This window comes from Brassica napus, chromosome C8 (genome assembly GCF_020379485.1).
Source record: "Brassica napus cultivar Da-Ae chromosome C8, Da-Ae, whole genome shotgun sequence".
Taxonomy (NCBI): Eukaryota; Viridiplantae; Streptophyta; class Magnoliopsida; order Brassicales; family Brassicaceae; genus Brassica; species Brassica napus.
The window spans coordinates 47467791-47483974 of NC_063451.1; the positions used below are offsets into that span (position 1 = coordinate 47467791).

General features: G+C 37.0%; 3 protein-coding genes, 1 long non-coding RNA gene and 1 pseudogene across 18 annotated transcripts; 4 read left to right on the forward strand and 1 right to left on the reverse strand.

The window, feature by feature from the left end:
* Positions 1-462: 462 nt before the first annotated feature.
* On the forward strand, positions 463-3236 carry LOC125591332. 3 transcript variants are annotated; one of them, XR_007327278.1, is made up of 7 exons: positions 463-862; positions 939-1562; positions 1717-1832; positions 1966-1981; positions 2326-2406; positions 2561-2659; positions 2845-3236. It is a non-coding gene; the product is annotated as an uncharacterized LOC125591332 (long non-coding RNA). The 3 variants fall into 3 exon arrangements; XR_007327276.1 differs by having other exon boundaries at positions 1717-1981; XR_007327277.1 differs by having other exon boundaries at positions 463-751; positions 1717-1981.
* A 2802-nt stretch (positions 3237-6038) lies between these two features.
* On the forward strand, positions 6039-7484 carry LOC106415681 (cytochrome c oxidase assembly factor 5-like). The gene is made up of 4 exons (XM_048765379.1): positions 6039-6145; positions 6703-6779; positions 6912-7016; positions 7159-7484. The coding sequence occupies exons 2-4, from the start codon at positions 6711-6713 to the stop codon at positions 7198-7200; spliced, it is 216 nt and encodes a 71-aa protein (XP_048621336.1). The 5' UTR covers positions 6039-6145; positions 6703-6710; the 3' UTR covers positions 7201-7484.
* A 227-nt stretch (positions 7485-7711) lies between these two features.
* LOC106415679 (eukaryotic translation initiation factor 3 subunit H-like) lies at positions 7712-10351 on the forward strand. The gene is made up of 12 exons (XM_013856440.3): positions 7712-7876; positions 7960-8039; positions 8207-8323; positions 8409-8512; positions 8597-8663; positions 8918-9051; positions 9134-9182; positions 9331-9402; positions 9493-9594; positions 9676-9743; positions 9898-10050; positions 10142-10351. The coding sequence occupies exons 1-12, from the start codon at positions 7867-7869 to the stop codon at positions 10197-10199; spliced, it is 1014 nt and encodes a 337-aa protein (XP_013711894.2). The 5' UTR covers positions 7712-7866; the 3' UTR covers positions 10200-10351.
* Positions 10352-10740: 389 nt separating this feature from the next.
* On the forward strand, positions 10741-15654 carry LOC106411733. 13 transcript variants are annotated; one of them, XR_007327279.1, is made up of 11 exons: positions 10742-10929; positions 11008-11254; positions 11722-11821; positions 12664-12720; positions 12946-13051; positions 13128-13210; positions 13282-13343; positions 13449-13545; positions 13912-14172; positions 14431-14868; positions 14959-15654. XR_007327279.1 is itself a non-coding variant. In XM_048765378.1 (9 exons), exons 2-9 carry the CDS (start codon positions 11058-11060, stop codon positions 14022-14024), a joined length of 735 nt encoding a protein of 244 aa, XP_048621335.1. In that variant the 5' UTR covers positions 10741-10929; positions 11008-11057; the 3' UTR covers positions 14025-14361. The 13 variants fall into 13 exon arrangements, 2 of the variants coding, with proteins under 2 accessions (XP_048621335.1, XP_013708000.2); XR_007327281.1 differs by having other exon boundaries at positions 14431-14584; positions 14720-15654; XR_007327285.1 differs by having other exon boundaries at positions 14500-14584; positions 14720-15654.
* LOC106411734 lies at positions 14536-15467 on the reverse strand (annotated as a pseudogene).
* Positions 15655-16184: the final 530 nt, after the last annotated feature.

Below are 16184 nucleotides of genomic sequence, written 5' to 3' on the forward strand. Positions count from 1 at the left end.
TTATTTAAGAGCCGACTCTTACCATTTTCAGTTAAAAATTAAGAGTCGGGTTCTTATATTCTGCTAAGAACCTTGTACTAAGAACCCTGCGTTAATGATGCTCTTAGACCACAATTATCGCATGTGATAATAGAGTTTCTAAGTTCATGGGGCCACACAGAAATGGCAAAAACCGATCACAAAAGGCATCAGATAAGGATTGAGTTAAGTGGGTTTTCTGCGCTGTACGCGGACCTAACACGTGGTGGCCCGCGATTGGTAATTTTTTAATTTTTGTTTTAAATCAGAAAAAAAAAATTAAGAAACCCTCTAAAAATTTTAGGAATAATCAAGCATCATTATCGGAGTCTTTCGGTGGATTTCTTAAGCTAATTTTCATTTTAAAAAAATCAAAAACACATATTAATCTAAAATACGTTTCTTAATCAGGCTAAACAAGAGACCGTTTTTACTAGACACGTGTAGGCTTTGCTTCTCTTCTCTCTCTCTCTCAACCTTCTCTCCCTCTCTCAACCTCTCTCTGTGCAAACAAGATTCTCTCCCTCTCTGTGGCTTCATGATGCAAATGGATAGATTGTGCTTCATACAATATCCAAACTTTCAAATTCCAAGCTTCAAAATTCGCCATACCCATCGATTCATCTCTTTCCCCAGATGAGAAAAGCCCTAATTTTGATTTCATAGAAAAAAAATAAAAATCAGCAGATGGGTGCGAGCGAGAAGCTCGATGGAATCCTCCCCATCCAGAAATGTACTGATTTTGGTACTCAAAAATCTGATGTCTAAGTTTATTACTGGTGAAAGTAAATTTGAACTGAATCTGATGCGTCTCCAAAATCCGATGTATAATTAGTAATTACTGGTGGGAGTCCCTTTCTTGGCTTTGTTTGTTTATATGCCTTTGACATGGTTTCTACTCATGTTCTTGCATTTTACAGGAATATAATTTTGATCTTGGTGGGAAAAAAATGGAAGGAGATGTGATTTCAGGATTTGGGGACAGACACACCAATATGGATAGGAAAGTGCTGCAGAGTTTCCAGAAGAGCTTTGTGAATGTTCAAGACATTTTGGATCAGAACCGGCTGTTGATCAACGAGATCAATCAGAACCATGAGTCCAATCAACCTGAAAACTTGAGTCGTAACGTTGGTCTGATCAAATAGCTCAAAACAACAAGATTGATGTTGTTGGAATTGATGATGTGGATAGAGACTAGTGCGGCAGCCAAATTCCATTGTTATTAGCTGCAATCTAAAGGCAAGTTTATTACACTGAAAACACCATTCTTCTGGTCTGCAAAGATACCAAATGGTAAAACTCCAGTTCGGTCCTGTTTTAGCTTCCTTGTGCACTCACTTGTGCCTTTTTGTACTCTCATATGTAAGTGAATTTTTGTTTTTCTCATTGCAAGACACCCTTGAGACTTTGTCCATATCAGTGATATTAAGAAGCTGTTCAAGGATTTAGATGGCATAGCCAAAAGTTCTGCGATTTTAGCTTCTAACACAAGTTCCATCTCCATCACTCGTCTTGCTTCCGCAACACAAAGACCTTGCCAGGTTACAAGACTATTCTTCTTCGTCTTCACCTACATTTATCTCTCTAAATCTGTCTCTAAATATATACTACTATAAATCTGTCTCTATATATATACTACTAGTTATTAGTAGTCTTGGGTCTGTGTGTGATAGTGTTGAATCTAAAAATATTCAGGTAATAAGGAAGTTGTGTCTACAGATAAAGCACCACCTGCTGTAGGACCATACTCTCAGGCCATCAAATCCAACGGTTTCGTTTTCGTTTCAGCTGTTCTTGGACTTGTGCCTGAGGTTTTTTTCACGTCTTTTTAGAATAAGTAGTCTTGAATTTTGGTTTACCTTTTTGATTATATATTGTTCATCTTCTATGTTTGTTCTGGACACTGCTCGAGTACACGCTTTCATCGCTTTCTTTTCCACATAGAAACCAAGAGCTACTGGTTAGTTCAATATCATCGATCAATTTGAAGTTTTTTTTTATTGTGCTTTGTGGTAAAATTTGTTGTAATGAAAGTGTTTTATAATTTTTATTTAAAACCCCATAATTAAGAGACTTGCAATAAACCACTTAAATGTTCAAATCTCTTTCTAAGTCTCTTAGCTCACTTTTTCACTTTAAAAACTATTAAAAATTAATTAAAAGACCCGTTAAGAGGTTTTGGGATAATGATGCTTTTAATGCTCTGAACTAAGAACCTCTCAATTTTCTCTTTCCTAATTTTCATTTATTTAAATTCTAGAAATTCGTGTTAAGATACGAGCGTTAATGCTGCTCTTATATTAGGTGTTGGCTTACGCACACCAGCCTTGCAAAAAGAAGTGATCAAATCACTTACCACTCAAGTAATTTCAAAGCTAAAAAACAGTAAGTGATTTCGTGGAATGTATGCTCAGTTGGTTGAAAGTCGCTCATGTCCCCGTGCGTGTTCACGCTGTCATCTTCAAAGGAGATCTGATATGAAAACTGAGCATTTTGTTGCTTTGAGGTTACTCAGTTGGTTGGATCAATATTTTGTTAGGCCGCTGGAGAAATGCTATTATTCAAGAGGAATGCATGTTGCTTGAGATGACATATTTTGCTCAAATGTTATACATGTCCACAGCCCCAGTATCAAATGGTATACAGAACTTCTAATATTTGCCAATCTTTGTTTCTGAAAATCCCGTCTGGTATGTCAAAAGTATTGCCGGTGGGATTATGCATGTTTTACCACATTCTTTACATTCGCATCTGAATATAGTTATAAAGTCCTTACCACAGTTACAATTCTAACGTGAAACTATTATTTTTGGGTCCTTACAGGAAGACTTTCTTCTGCTTTAACTGGCTCATTCTTCAATCAAATTTCCCGAACGAGAAATATAGACATCCCGCATCCAGTGATGACTTCTTAACAAAATTGTATCAAATCTGTTTTTCCCATCATATTTTGATAAGTCACTGGATATCACAAAGGGGTCGCATGAGCCTCCAAAAAGAATACCGACGGCACAACTTCCCGCAAACGTGGGCGCAAGTAGCTTGAGGAATTTACACTCCCGACGATCCTCACGTATATGTTCCCTGCATTTTCTTTTTCATTTTAATTTCTTACGCTTTACCTTTCCAACACATTAGTACGTACGTTAAATTCAAATGTCCTTCTACATGGATCCCCATTATACCAACTATGAATAAAGGGAATATTGACAGAATTTTACAAACCAAACAAAAGCAATATTAGCAATGGATAAAGGCAATAATTAACTTTAGGAAGATAAAAAAACAAATTTTTAGGAAGTTGGATCTCCAATATTTCAATAATTGGCTAGACCGGATAGAAATTACAAATTATTGGAGAGTAGTAAAGGCAAACACTATGTAGTGATGGTAAAAGAAGTTCTTCCCGGATCCATGCCTTAAGTTTAAGAGCCCGCCTCCAGAACTAGAGGAAAAAATAGTAACGACTCCATGATATATGTTACGTGTGACACCACCAAGTGGCCTAGAAATGCTTGGCAACTCAAGACAGAATGAAGGTAAGACTAATGTTCAAATATTATCTGCAAATAGCTTTAGGAGATCTACCATCACGAACAGGTAATTACTACTATTATTACAATACTTATGAAAGTGAAAATACAAACACAAATTATATGTGTGTGAGAATGATACCTACTGTTGTGTTGTCTATCCGTCAAATGTGAGCAATTAAACGAAATGGACACTGAATCGTTTACACTCTAATTGAAATAAATTATCAAATGCACGAGATGAAAAAGCGCATGGTAGCAAAAGAGAAGAAAGATGAAAAGAACTCGAAAATGAAGATTAACATCAGAAAAGTACTGAATGAATGGTATTTTTAAAATTAAGAAAAAGATACAGACCCCGCGTAGTATTTACAATAACGAACCTATCATTAATGGTATTGAGGGAAAGTTCGGTAAGACTAGTGAGACTGAAATGTCCGGTTATGTTAAGCTACTAATTATGATTTACTGTAAATCAGGTAGAAAATTTTCATACCAAAAGTTTTAAAAAGAAGGGAAGACAAGTTTTAGTCTTTTTTGTATAGTAGACATGATGTTTATACGTATATAAAAAAAAGACACTAAATGGTGCAATGGTAACCCATGTTGTGCAATTCGAAATCACGAGTATCAATGAGGCTGACCCGGAATCAACCCACGCTCAGAAGTCGACGACTTCGAGGATCGTGGCTGGGCATGACCATGTTGCAATTTCTTCGAACTGTACAACCGTAAGCGTTTTAGGAGAAAATTAAATGATTAAAACAATCTTGTAGTACCAAATCCAATTACCTCAGGAGTTGAGTATTTGGAACGGATAGCATGACAGTGAGGAAGACGTTTGTTGAGATAGAGTTCGTGCAAAATAGTGACAGCTTCTTTGAGGAGTAGAGCATCGCATTCCCATAGACCACGTATCTGTCCAAAAATATAACCCGTTGTACATATGTATTTATAAAATATATTTGTTATTGGCTGATAAAAAAAATGGTTAATAATTTTGCTTACCCTATGAACTTTGGTAGGGTATACGATAGACTGTGCAAGAAATAGACACCCAGCTGCTAAAATTGTTATCTGATATCTCGTGAAAAAAAAATATTCACTGCTAAGTCCGTCAAATATTCGCAGAGCGGTTTAAGCTAATAAGGGAAGAAGAAAAAAAGAAATGATTTTAAGTTTACAAAAAAAAAAAAAAAATGATTTAGACATTAATTGTTTAACTATTTTTTAGAGAAACAAAAATCAAGAATAGAGAAGATTAATTAACCTTATTATCAAGTGGTGTTATTGCTTTAACACATGCATCCACCAACTTTTTAAGGGTTGGTATATTGAGACGATACTTCAACACGTTCAGAATTTGAAATTCTTCCCCTCTTGTTGTTTGGGTACGTACTTCACCGTCTCCATGCATGTGTTTACTAAAACCCAAAAACAAAAAGTCAAAAAAAAAAAAAAAACTAAAACTCATTTTCTATTTCCAAAGAAATCACGAAGTTTGTACTTACATGGCTAATGTCATAGAAATGGAAGCAACTTTCACAGCAGGCAAAGCTTTCAAGGAGTCAACATGTGAGTAGTACCTATCAAAAATCTGAATGGCAAGATGAACAGCTTGAGCATCACGAGAGGTAGTCAACATAGATTCTACAATACTAGCTCTAGCCATTGCATCCACGTTTGTGACATGTAGAGCAGGGAGCTGTTTATGAATATACAATTTGATGTTATTGAGATGATCGCCCTCTACTTTCCACCTAACATATTATTTTGTCAGATTTTAAAACTTAAAGGTTTAGAAAACCAATAATCGAAATCTTGAACCTGTTCAGGCGCTTGGAGTGCCTTCTGCAGATCCAGATCCTAGAACCGCAAGAGAACCAGAGTGAGACAGACCACGACGATGTGGAAACATGAAAACAACAATGAGTTAAATTACTCACCTCTTCAGAATCGCACAAAAGATATTTCAGATCATCTCTTTCCTCATTAGTGTCTCCCTGCAGAATCTGATCAAGAATACAGAGTTGATCAAATTTCAGACGACAGATCTACCCGAAATCTACCCTAATTGCAGAATAATCATGCATGATCCATAACGCTAATCAATGTTCTAACCTAATAAAGAAAGATCCAAGAAACTAATTAACCTGTACTGATCCCGTCGTCTTCTGTTTCTTCAGTGGAGGAGACGCCATCCCTTGGTAGAGCAGAGAGAACGGTTCGTGATAAAAGATCAGAGGAAGAGAGAATTTGAAGAAGATGAAAGTACAGTGAAAGCAAGAAAAGGAAGAGGAAGATTGAAAGCAGATGGTTTTTTTTATAGAGTGGCGGGAGAGAACTTTAACTATAGTATTTGATTTTACGTCATACGCTTCTCTTTGTGCATGACAAAATAAATTTATCATTAAACCGGACATTGAACCGAATTTGGTCAAATACAGATTATATCGGTTATTGGAAATGTTTATTAACCGAACCAAAAAGGACGGACGGAGAAGCAGTCAAATTCTTCTGCAAACCCCAAATTGAAGAACCCTTTGGTCCTACTTCACCGACGTAGATCCGTCTCTTAGTCTCCGTCGCCGGTAAGTCGGTATCCCTCATCTTATTTCTTCTTTAGATCTTCTGATTTGAGTTCTCTGTGAGGGGGAGATTGAGCTGGTGAAAAAGAGGATTTTAATCGGTGATTAAAGGGGAGATTTGTCTCGTGGAGATAAATTGATTGATTTTTGGATTTTGTTTTTCTGGGTGATTAGTGTTTACCGCATTAGACCAGGAGTACTTATCATAAAGTTTGAAGCTTTAACTTGCACTACTTTTATTGAATTGAGTTCGATGCCTGATCATGGTTTATTCATAGGGGTAGACATGTGTATTTGTTCGTTTAGTTGAAGGCAATTTTCAGATGATGTGTAGAAAGCTCATCTCTTTTTGTGTCTTCACAACACAACCAAGCGTTGCTCTGAATTCAAAACTCATTTGTAAGGAACATTCTCGGTTGTGGATTTTTGGACTGTTTGTATGCATTGAGTGTTTTACACTAGCGCCATTCTCTTGTTTGATCTTGACAATAAATGTTTGAGGAGAGATGTCTTGAAATCTCATTTGTTTGGAACATGGGTTGCCTTCTTTGTATGGGAAGAGTTGAAAATGGCGAAGTCTTGCAAGGGTCTTGCTGAAGAGCTTGTCAAGTGTCTCAGTGAATCCATGTGTGTCAAGGTAATGTCTGAACACACATATGGAGATACTGATTTTGCTTACTCTCTCTAGTGTATTCACAACCTGTTGTATAGTTACCAGTTTGGCTTCATTCATTTCAATTTCTGATTTTTTTGGATATGTTCGGTGTAGGACGAGAAACGGTCAATTAGGGACTGCGCTGGTGAGAAAAGCCCATGTATACCGAGTGAATGTGTTGGCCTACGGGAAACCTACTTCAATTGTAAAAGAGGACAGGTATGTCACTTACACAATCTCATTTTGTGAACAAGCATGCTTGTGAACCAGTGTTACATTCAACCTTGAGAGGAGTTGATGTCGGAAGAGATTTAGAGTTTCTTGGACTAATAATTGGACATTTTTTGTGTGTTTTATGTAGGTAGACATGAGAGCCAGGATTCGAGGAAACAAGGGTTACTAACACAAGAGACATATACTGAGCACCTGCTTGTTCAATACCGCATTTTCACTTATGTTATTTTTGTCTTCTTTTGATCAATTCCTTTGGTTTCTGAACGATACTAAAGGGGCAATGCAGGGTCTTACAATACTTGCCTTGTCAATATCAAGTTAGGCTTGTTCCTATACTCAAACTTGATTTCTTTTCCTTTTATAAAAGGTGTATTACATTGGACCTGATGCACTCGAATGTGTCTTCATGTAGCTTAAAGAAAGAGTAACAATGCAAAAAACATGCTTACTTTCTTCCAAATTTCTCAATTCCCTCATCTCAAATTTAACCATTTCAACAGATTTTATGTAAGTCCTACAAAAGAACAAATCAGCTTAACACTATGAAGTATGAAATGAACCCTATTTGAAAGAATCACAAGACTAATATGGTCCGGGCCTTTCTGCAAAAGAATATAAATTATAGGTCCTTAATTTGATTTTAATATATATTTTTGGTCATCGACGGACATAATCTCAATTTGAGGACTGTTTTGCAAATTCTCTCTAAAATAAAGCTCAAAAAGAAGCTCTATCACATCGTTTCTCTCTCTCTTTCGCTCATCTCCGCCGCCGTCAAAGACACACCACATCGTGTAGGGTTTCTCACGTCGGAGAATTTCAATCCTTGACATCAATGGCAACCAGTCAGTAAACTTCTCCCTCTCCGTTCTTCACATAGAATCCACACTCGCTCATCTGATTTTGCTCTCGTTGTTTTGTTATGCAGTGGCTAGGTCTTTTTTGCAGGCGATATCGAAGGACGAGGCCGTCGCTCCTCCTCTCAGAGTTGTTCAGATCGAAGGACTGGTAACTTCCTCATACCTAAATCTCTGGAGTTCCCTATGATGTGATCGATCTACGTTAAGCTAAATTGCTCATTATAATAACTTAACTAATTCCAAAATTGTGAATTAGTTATTAGTTAATTAAGAAGTGTTGATACTGAGGATTTTTGAAATGTGTATATGCAATAGGCTGTGCTAAAGATAATCAAGCATTGCAAGGAGTTTGCACCGACGCTTGTCACAGGGCAGCTTCTTGGACTCGATGTTGGCAGTGTTCTTGAAGTCACCAATTGCTTCCCTTTCCCTGTAAGTTGATGAATCTTTTAAGCTCATTACTTTTGGTAAGACTGTTATAGCTTGTCTCTGATTGATGTGACTTAAACGTGCGCAGGTGAGAGATGACGATGAAGAGATTGAAGCTGATGGTGCAAATTACCAGCTTGAGATGATGAGGTGTCTGAGGGAGGTTAATGTTGACAACAACACTGTTGGCTGGTAGGTTTTCGTGTGTCCTGATTGTGGAATCTTGCTGAATTGTTTTTTGTGAATGTGATAAGATTTTGGCTGAGTTTTGTTCAGGTATCAATCCACTGTTCTTGGGTCTTATCAGACTGTAGAGTTGATTGAGACCTTCATGAATTACCAGGTACTCTCCCTGAATCATGTGTACCACCATTTCTTTATGTTATGATAGTTGAGATTCTGGTTTGGTCAATTCATATGTTATGCACGTCATTCAACTTGCCTTCCTTTGCGTTTAATTACTTGGGATATAACAGAGACCAGAGTTGATGATGTTTCTTTGTATATCATAGTGTACAATAAGGTGGATTGAGATTTGTTTTGGTCTAAAACTTGATTAGAAACGAATTTTAATAAATTTTTAAATCTGTTCTACAGGAGAACATCAAGAGGTGTGTTTGCATCATCTATGATCCCTCTAAAGCTGACCTTGGCGTCTTAGCTTTGAAGGCTTTGAAGCTTTCAGATTCCTTTATGGAGTTGTACCGGGCTGGAAACTTTACAGGCGACAAGTATGTATCCTGATTTATTAATAATCAAGTTTTTATGAGCCACGTTGGATATTTTTAGTGTTCTAATCACTGGTTTTGTCAGGTTGAGAGAGAAAAACTTCTCCTGGATGGATATTTTTGAGGAAATTCCTGTAAGTTTCTAGAGCTTGGCTCTTGTATTGTAAAGTCTTACTAGCTTATCTTATAAGTAAATATACTGGAATATTACTGTTGCCTGATACTAGCTTCTGCTAAGATTTTTTTTTTATGGTTTTAATGTCGATTTCTTTCTTTTGACAGATCAAGGTTTCAAACTCTGCACTTGTCAGTGCCTTCATGACCGAACTGGAGACTGATGCACCTGTCTCACAGGTACGGTATTCCTATCTGGACAGGGATTCTCGCTTGCTGCCAGTATTCCAGATTTTGTCTCTTATTTCTTTGGCGTTGTTTCTTTTCTAGGGTGATTACGATCGTCTGCAGTCATCAACCACTCCTTTCCTCGAGAACAATATGGAGTTTCTGATTAAATGCATGGATGATTTATCTATGGAACAGCAAAAGGTGTGGCTTTTTCTACATTTTCAATTCATTTCTTTCACCCTCAGAACTATATTAATACAATATCTTGTTCTATACTTCCAGTTCCAATACTACTACCGGAACCTGTCTCGCCAGCAAGCGCAGCAGCAAGCCTGGCTCCAGAAGAGGAGGTAGGAGGTCCCATGATTCGCTCTGGTTCAGTTTGTTTCATTCCAGTCACATAGTTTTGTGGCTAGAGTAGTGAATGTCCTTAACATTTGTATCCAGCCTTGCGCTTCTTTCTCGTGTTGATATTAGTTACTAACGAAGAGGTTTGGTGTGTAGGACCGAGAATCTGGCGCGTAGATCAGCTGGGGAAGAGCCTCTACCAGAGGAGGATCCATCAAACCCAATCTTTAAGCCGATCCCTGAACCATCAAGGCTAGAGAGTTTCCTCATCACAAACCAAGTCTCAAACTTCTGTGGCCAAATCAATGGGTATGTTCTCTCGTGTTAATTTCATATAACCATTTTTCTCCATCTTGACCGTAGAAAGAGACTTTAATAAGTCAACCCCTTTGCTATGCAGAGTGGCTGGCCAGAACTTCAGCAGGCTCTACCTCACCAAGGCGTTGCACGAGAACTGAGTACGAGAAAGCGAGACCTTTTTTGCTGGATGTTTTTCAAGTAGTGTAATAACTTTAAAAAACAGTCTGAAAACATGACTCAAGTCGTATGCACAAGAAAATGCTTATTGAAATTTGAAGATTTACCGTTGATCGAACGTAAGATTTATACATTTTACTCTCTTTTCTTTAGAATGTATGATCCCTCTAAACACAACTAATCCATACAAGTGTTTAGTGTTCAGAATATTTAACTAGGCCTTTTTTTAATATAATGCCCTCACTCTGATGTTATGGGGACTATGATGGCGACCACCACCACTAATAAGAATTTTTTTAACCATTGTTACAATCGAATAACGGACTCTTTATTCTAAATCTTGATTCAAAAGTATTAAGTATAGATTGACTGATATCTAGCATCTAGATATTGATGCCCTAGAAATCTCCAAAGCTAAAGGTCATTGACTCATTGGTCTGAACTATCTTTTATATTTATAGAGACATTTTAAAAAAAAAATTATTTATGAACTCAAGTATTTAAATAACTTGTATGGTTCTCATCAGTAAAGCAGAGAACAAATAAAAATAAGAAAACTCCAAAGGAGACATGAAGACAAGAAAACAAAGTGCTACAAAAACAAAGAACGAACCAGACACCAACACTTAACTGTACTTATTACTAAACTTACTCTCTCTCTCTCTCTCTCTCTCTCTTTATCTTCCGGAGTGCTCTATCTTAAAATCTGAGGTGAACTGCTCATCTCATGTTGTTTTGGTTGTTAGTTTTCAGAGATTAACTAATCTCAGCCTAGGGGCATTCTTGTAGGTCGTAGCTGGAATCAGTTTCATTCAATAGCCTCTGAGCCACCCCCAAAGATGATTCCAATGGATAATCACTTTGTGCCGCCGAGCACTAGCACCACCGGTCTTGTATTCCCGGCGATTTACGCTGCCTCCGGGTTACAGCCACCTGTGGATACTTTGGCTTCTGTGGCTGGAGTCAAATCTGAAGCTGCTTTGGTCATGGATTGGTCCCCTGAGGAGCAGTTTGTACTGGAGAACAGCCTTGCAAAGTAGGTATCTTATATTTTTCCTATATGGATCTTTCCTTCCATTTGCTATTTGTTTAATCTACAAAAAATGCAAAGTTTATTGTAAATTGTTTAGCTTTTTCCGTACTATTAATCATATTTTCAAAATTAAAAGCTAGATCAAGAATTGTTTCATGAGAAGTAGTGCGCACATTATATTCTTCTCCATGGTGGACTATTAAAGTATGTTCCTTTGGAATAAACAAGTATTGCGCTTTGTGTTTCATAAATTGTAAAAAAAAATGCTTATATGTTATCTGGGACTTGGGTCCATTAGCCATTTTATGTTACTTCTCTAAGTAAGTCATTTTTCATACATAGTTTTATTATGAAAACTAGCTGATGTTTGATTTTTTACTTGTTATATTGGGTTTCTAGAGTGTGTAGGCTGTTGATTTGTATTGTTGGTTTCCATGCATGACATATTTTTTTTTTTTTCTCGTTTGTAGATTAACAAATAAACCGAAGATTTCAAAGTATGTAAAGATTGCTGCAACACTACCAGATAAAACTGTGAGGGATGTAGCATTGAGGTGTAGATGGATGTCGGTAAGTTCCTCATGCCCTTGTGTTTTCTTTCCTTCATGTTGTTCATGTGCTTTTGCTTCTATGAGATGAAATTTTACCACTCTGGAGTCTAGACTTCTACCAATGATATTACTTACTTAGCAGTTTCTAAGCATCCCTTTTTCAAATGGTGTGTGGCTGTAATGGAAGTAGTGATCCGAGGGATATTTCTATCTATCACTGTTAAAAAAACATATGCTGAATATGATATGATGATGCAACTTTGGGTGTGTGCTTTTGCGATAAAGATAGTCTTTTAAAAAGTTATAGGTTTTATTGATGAAAAAGGATGAGCAAAAGAAGAGAAAATTACAAGTTTTGCTGACGCTTATACACGTCTTTATATTAACTTTGGAGTCCATGATTGTGAAGGGAATTGTTGGAAAAGGAAATAAGCCTAAAGTTTAAAAAAAAAAAATGATTTGATGATGCTTTGATGGCAGGGATCCTTATTACTTTTTGGGTTTAGGAAACATATGTTGGCATGTTATCTTTGATTAGAAGTTACAACATCTCCTACGACAGGAGTTCTTTTTAAAAAAGATTATCTTGTCCAAAAACAGATGGTTACATCATATTGCTAAATGTTTGCATAATCAAGTGAAACAAATGAGTGGAATATAATGTTTTATTATAACTATGTTACCACCTCCTTCATGTCTCTGTCCTGTGAGTCTTGTAGTCAGATATATGATGCAATCAAACAAAATGTTTCAAAAGTCCTCCTTTTATTTTCATTAGTGATTATTTGCCTTTATTTTATCTTTCAGTAGATAGATAGTATCTCTAAATTTGTTGGCTAAGACGTGTGTCTATTCTCACAGGGAAAACGGAGAAAAAGAAAAGAAAATAGTGCTGGGAAGAACGTTTACAATAGAAAGGTATGCTTGTCCATTTAAACCTTTCGTGTGTCTAGTTTACTATCTAATAAACTTATGAAGATAGGTGGCCTTATTGATGCATATCTTATTTTTGTTCATGCTAATCTGAGCTGATAGTATTTTTTCAACGAAGAACTTGTATGGTGGTTTCTCATGTATTAACTTTTGACATCAGTATCTCTGCTTTCGAACTTGGTTCTGAAAACCATATTTTTTCATGGTTAGGTGGTGGATACATCCCCAGAACTGAGCATGTTAGCCAATGTGCCACAACAAAATGCTTTATATGTCATGAACAATATGTGCCACAGTACACACATGCCTCGTGAAGGTTTAGTGCTCTTTTAATTGTATTTGCTAATAAAATAAATAAATCAGTATTGTCAGTGAGGTCCTCTTCTTCTCAGGTTTAAGTGATGCAGTAATGGATCTTCTACAGCAAAACGCTCAAGCGTTTAGTCAAATTTCATACAACCTCTCTGTGTGCAAGGTAATTTATTATTTTTTTTGTACAATCCTTTGTGGCTAGTTGTGTATCATATTCACATATTGTGTATACAGCTGCAGGATAACATCAGTCTCTTTGATCAGACAAGAAATAACATCAGCGCCATTCTGACTAAGTATGTGGATCTAATAGCAGATATCAGTTCACAACTGAGACATGTCTTCTTTTCCTTTCTATGATTAAAGCATTCAATTACTAAAAATGCTACTTTCTGTTGCAGTATGAAGGAGATGCCAGGTATCATGAGCAGGATGTCGGCTCTACCTGTTACAGTTAACGATGATCTTGCAAGCCATTTATTGTCGAGTACAACACAGGTTAAAAGTTTATTGTTTTAATGGGTCAAAGTTCTTTGGTGCTACCTAACAGAACTACTGATAGGATTGGAAAAAGTGAAGCTAACCAAAGTCTATGCGTTACCACTTACCTCAAATAATCAGAGCTTCATGACCCTAGTTGAGCTCAAGTGTTCTATTGTTGAACAAAGTCTTTCTCCATGCTTTTGTGTTGTGGAACTTTAAGTTGATGCCTTGAGACTTGAGAAGATAGATCTAGGGAATGAACAGTTTTAAGAGAAAAATATATAACGAAAACACACAGGAACCATTAGTTTACACAATCTCAGCATTTCTTGGGAGCTGGTCTGGTTTGATGTTAAGTGGATTGTTTTTCTTGTCTCACAGCCAACATCATACACCATTCACCCAAGCAGCCACCTGAAGCAAGAGCCGAGAATTTGATGGGGAAAAGCTGGATTTTGACGGATGCTAAAGGAAACAGCACTAGTACCTGGTAAGTGATGGACATGACATGACATGACACAGACACAAGGGTTATGAACTGCAGACACCTCTCCAAATCACACACGGGATTGACAATCGGCACTGGTGGAATACTTGTGCTCTGGGGGGAGTTTGACTGAGAAGAATGAACTACAGGCCGAGGTAAAAACTCTTTGGCGTTCAGTAGAACGTATGGGTTGATGGAAATTGCTGTAATCATGTTGATGTTTAAATTAGTACAATTAACAGTTCTTGTGAGTTTTGTCTTCAGAGGCCGCTTATGTGTAATATTAATTCTGCTTTAGGTGATATTAACATGTATTTATTATATACTCCTTGCCGCTTTCTCAATTCATTTTTGTAATAGCTTCGGTACTGACAAAAAGATTTTCTCAAAAGAAGTTTTATTGTTACTTTTAGGGACCCTTACTTTTAAGACAGACAACAGTGTAACTTCGAGACTATAATGGCTTGTAACTCATAACACAGCTTAGCAAGGTGGCAGAGGAAACTATTACAGCCGGTTTATGCAGTTTTCCAAGAAGACAAGGGTGGAGTTTCAGAGTTCTTGTAGGTAACTATATAAGTAGCTGATCTTTCCCCTTTCACAGAATCTGGACGTCCCATGGCTTCAAGCTCAGCCATCTCTTGGCTTGTGAGTTTCACAGATAAAGCTCCAATGTTCTGATTAAGGTTTTTGATCTTGGAGGTTCCTGGAAAGGGGCAGACATCATCTCCTTGGTTGGTGAACCCATGCGAGTGCTAGTTGTACAGGAGTGCAGCTTTTCTTTTCCGCCATTGCATTTACCTTCTCATAGAGAATCTTGTTGTGGTCTTAGTTCTCTTGTTGGAATCTCGGTAAGCCCTGGAATATAGCAAAACATAGTCTTAGTATAACATTCATAATAAGATTTTGATACTCCATGAATCCATGTTGCCTTTCTGTAGTTAGCATTGTCTATATTCTCAATGAGCTTTGGCCCTTTAGCAAAGAAGCCTAGTCCCAGAGGACTGTAAGCTACAATTCCAATCCCAAGTTCCCTGCAAGTAGGAATGATATCTTCTTCAACATCTCTGGACCATAAAGACCATTCTAGCTGCACGGCGGTGAGCGGGTGAACAGCATGAGCTCTCCTTATAGTCGAAGCAGAGGCTTCAGAGAGACCAATGTACTTTATCTTACCCTATTCAACCAGCTTCTTCAGCTCTCCCATCTTTGAAATCACAATGTGAACCTTTCCCAAAAGCAACTCGTTGATCTCGGGACCGTAGACGTCAGAGGTGTCTAGGAGCGTGATGCCAGAGTTGATGGCATGGTGAATGAGAGCAATGTGATCTGCTTCCAACTTGTCAGCTCCGTCCGAGATGGAAAGTCCCATACAACCAAGACCTTGCGCTGATACTTCAAAACCTTGGTTTCCTAGCTTGATCCTCCGCACTTCACCAGCAGCCGCCATTGATTGATTAATTGATCTCTGGAGATAGAGAGACTCTTTAAATTTGAAAGCTGTTTCAGGAGGGATTTATAAGAGTGGATTTACAAGCCTTGAAATGGCTTCAAGAACTAATCCAATATGTCAAACAAGGAATATAAAAGTCTTGTTAACGTGTTCTATTTTGATTTGTCTAAAAAAGGTTTGCTTTTGTATTTGTATACGAATGATTCACGTTAGTCTAATGGTATAAGCTGCTTTAGAGCCCTAGTTGTATCTTTGTAATACTGTTACTATTATTACTACAAGTTCAACTTGCCATTGCATATATCACATTAAATGCACAAAACGAAGTACAAGTCTTGAAATGGCTCAACAATTAAAGTTGTGAATTTTGAACTAATCCACCATATAAAAGGTCTTGTTAGCGTGTACTATTTTGCTTTGTCTGAAAAAAGGATTTGCGGTATTAAAGTTATCTTTCTATTTATATTCGACAATTTTTACAAAACAATAATAATCATATCCATAAAACCCCGTATTAATAGATATGATCTCTTTTCTTTTTTCACTCCAATATATTATTACTAACAAAATGTTTAAAACTTAGATGAGTACTTACTTTTACCATTTCTTAAAATTATTTTATTATGTATTAGAGTATGCCATTTTCTTTTAAAATCATGTTGATGGGATCTATTCTTTTCGGTTGGGCCATTATAACTTGCATCATATCTCAAT

What these genes read in the sequence shown, in the direction of transcription:
- LOC106415681 (XM_048765379.1), top strand. Translation starts at nt 6,711, where the DNA reads ATGGCGAAGTCTTGCAAGGGTCTTGCTGAAGAGCTTGTCAAGTGTCTC. An exon ending in GTGAATCCATGTGTGTCAAG is followed by an intron (nt 6,780 to 6,911) that starts GTAATGTCTGAA and finishes TGTTCGGTGTAG; the next exon opens with GACGAGAAACGGTCAATTAG. An exon ending in TCAATTGTAAAAGAGGACAG is followed by an intron (nt 7,017 to 7,158) that starts GTATGTCACTTA and finishes TGTTTTATGTAG; the next exon opens with GTAGACATGAGAGCCAGGAT.
- LOC106415679 (XM_013856440.3), top strand. An exon ending in CCAATTGCTTCCCTTTCCCT is followed by an intron (nt 8,324 to 8,408) that starts GTAAGTTGATGA and finishes AAACGTGCGCAG; the next exon opens with GTGAGAGATGACGATGAAGA. An exon ending in TATCTATGGAACAGCAAAAG is followed by an intron (nt 9,595 to 9,675) that starts GTGTGGCTTTTT and finishes CTATACTTCCAG; the next exon opens with TTCCAATACTACTACCGGAA.
- LOC106411733 (XM_013852546.3), top strand. Translation starts at nt 11,058, where the DNA reads ATGATTCCAATGGATAATCACTTTGTGCCGCCGAGCACTAGCACCACC. An exon ending in CTGGAGAACAGCCTTGCAAA is followed by an intron (nt 11,255 to 11,721) that starts GTAGGTATCTTA and finishes TCTCGTTTGTAG; the next exon opens with ATTAACAAATAAACCGAAGA. An exon ending in AGAACGTTTACAATAGAAAG is followed by an intron (nt 12,721 to 12,945) that starts GTATGCTTGTCC and finishes TTTCATGGTTAG; the next exon opens with GTGGTGGATACATCCCCAGA.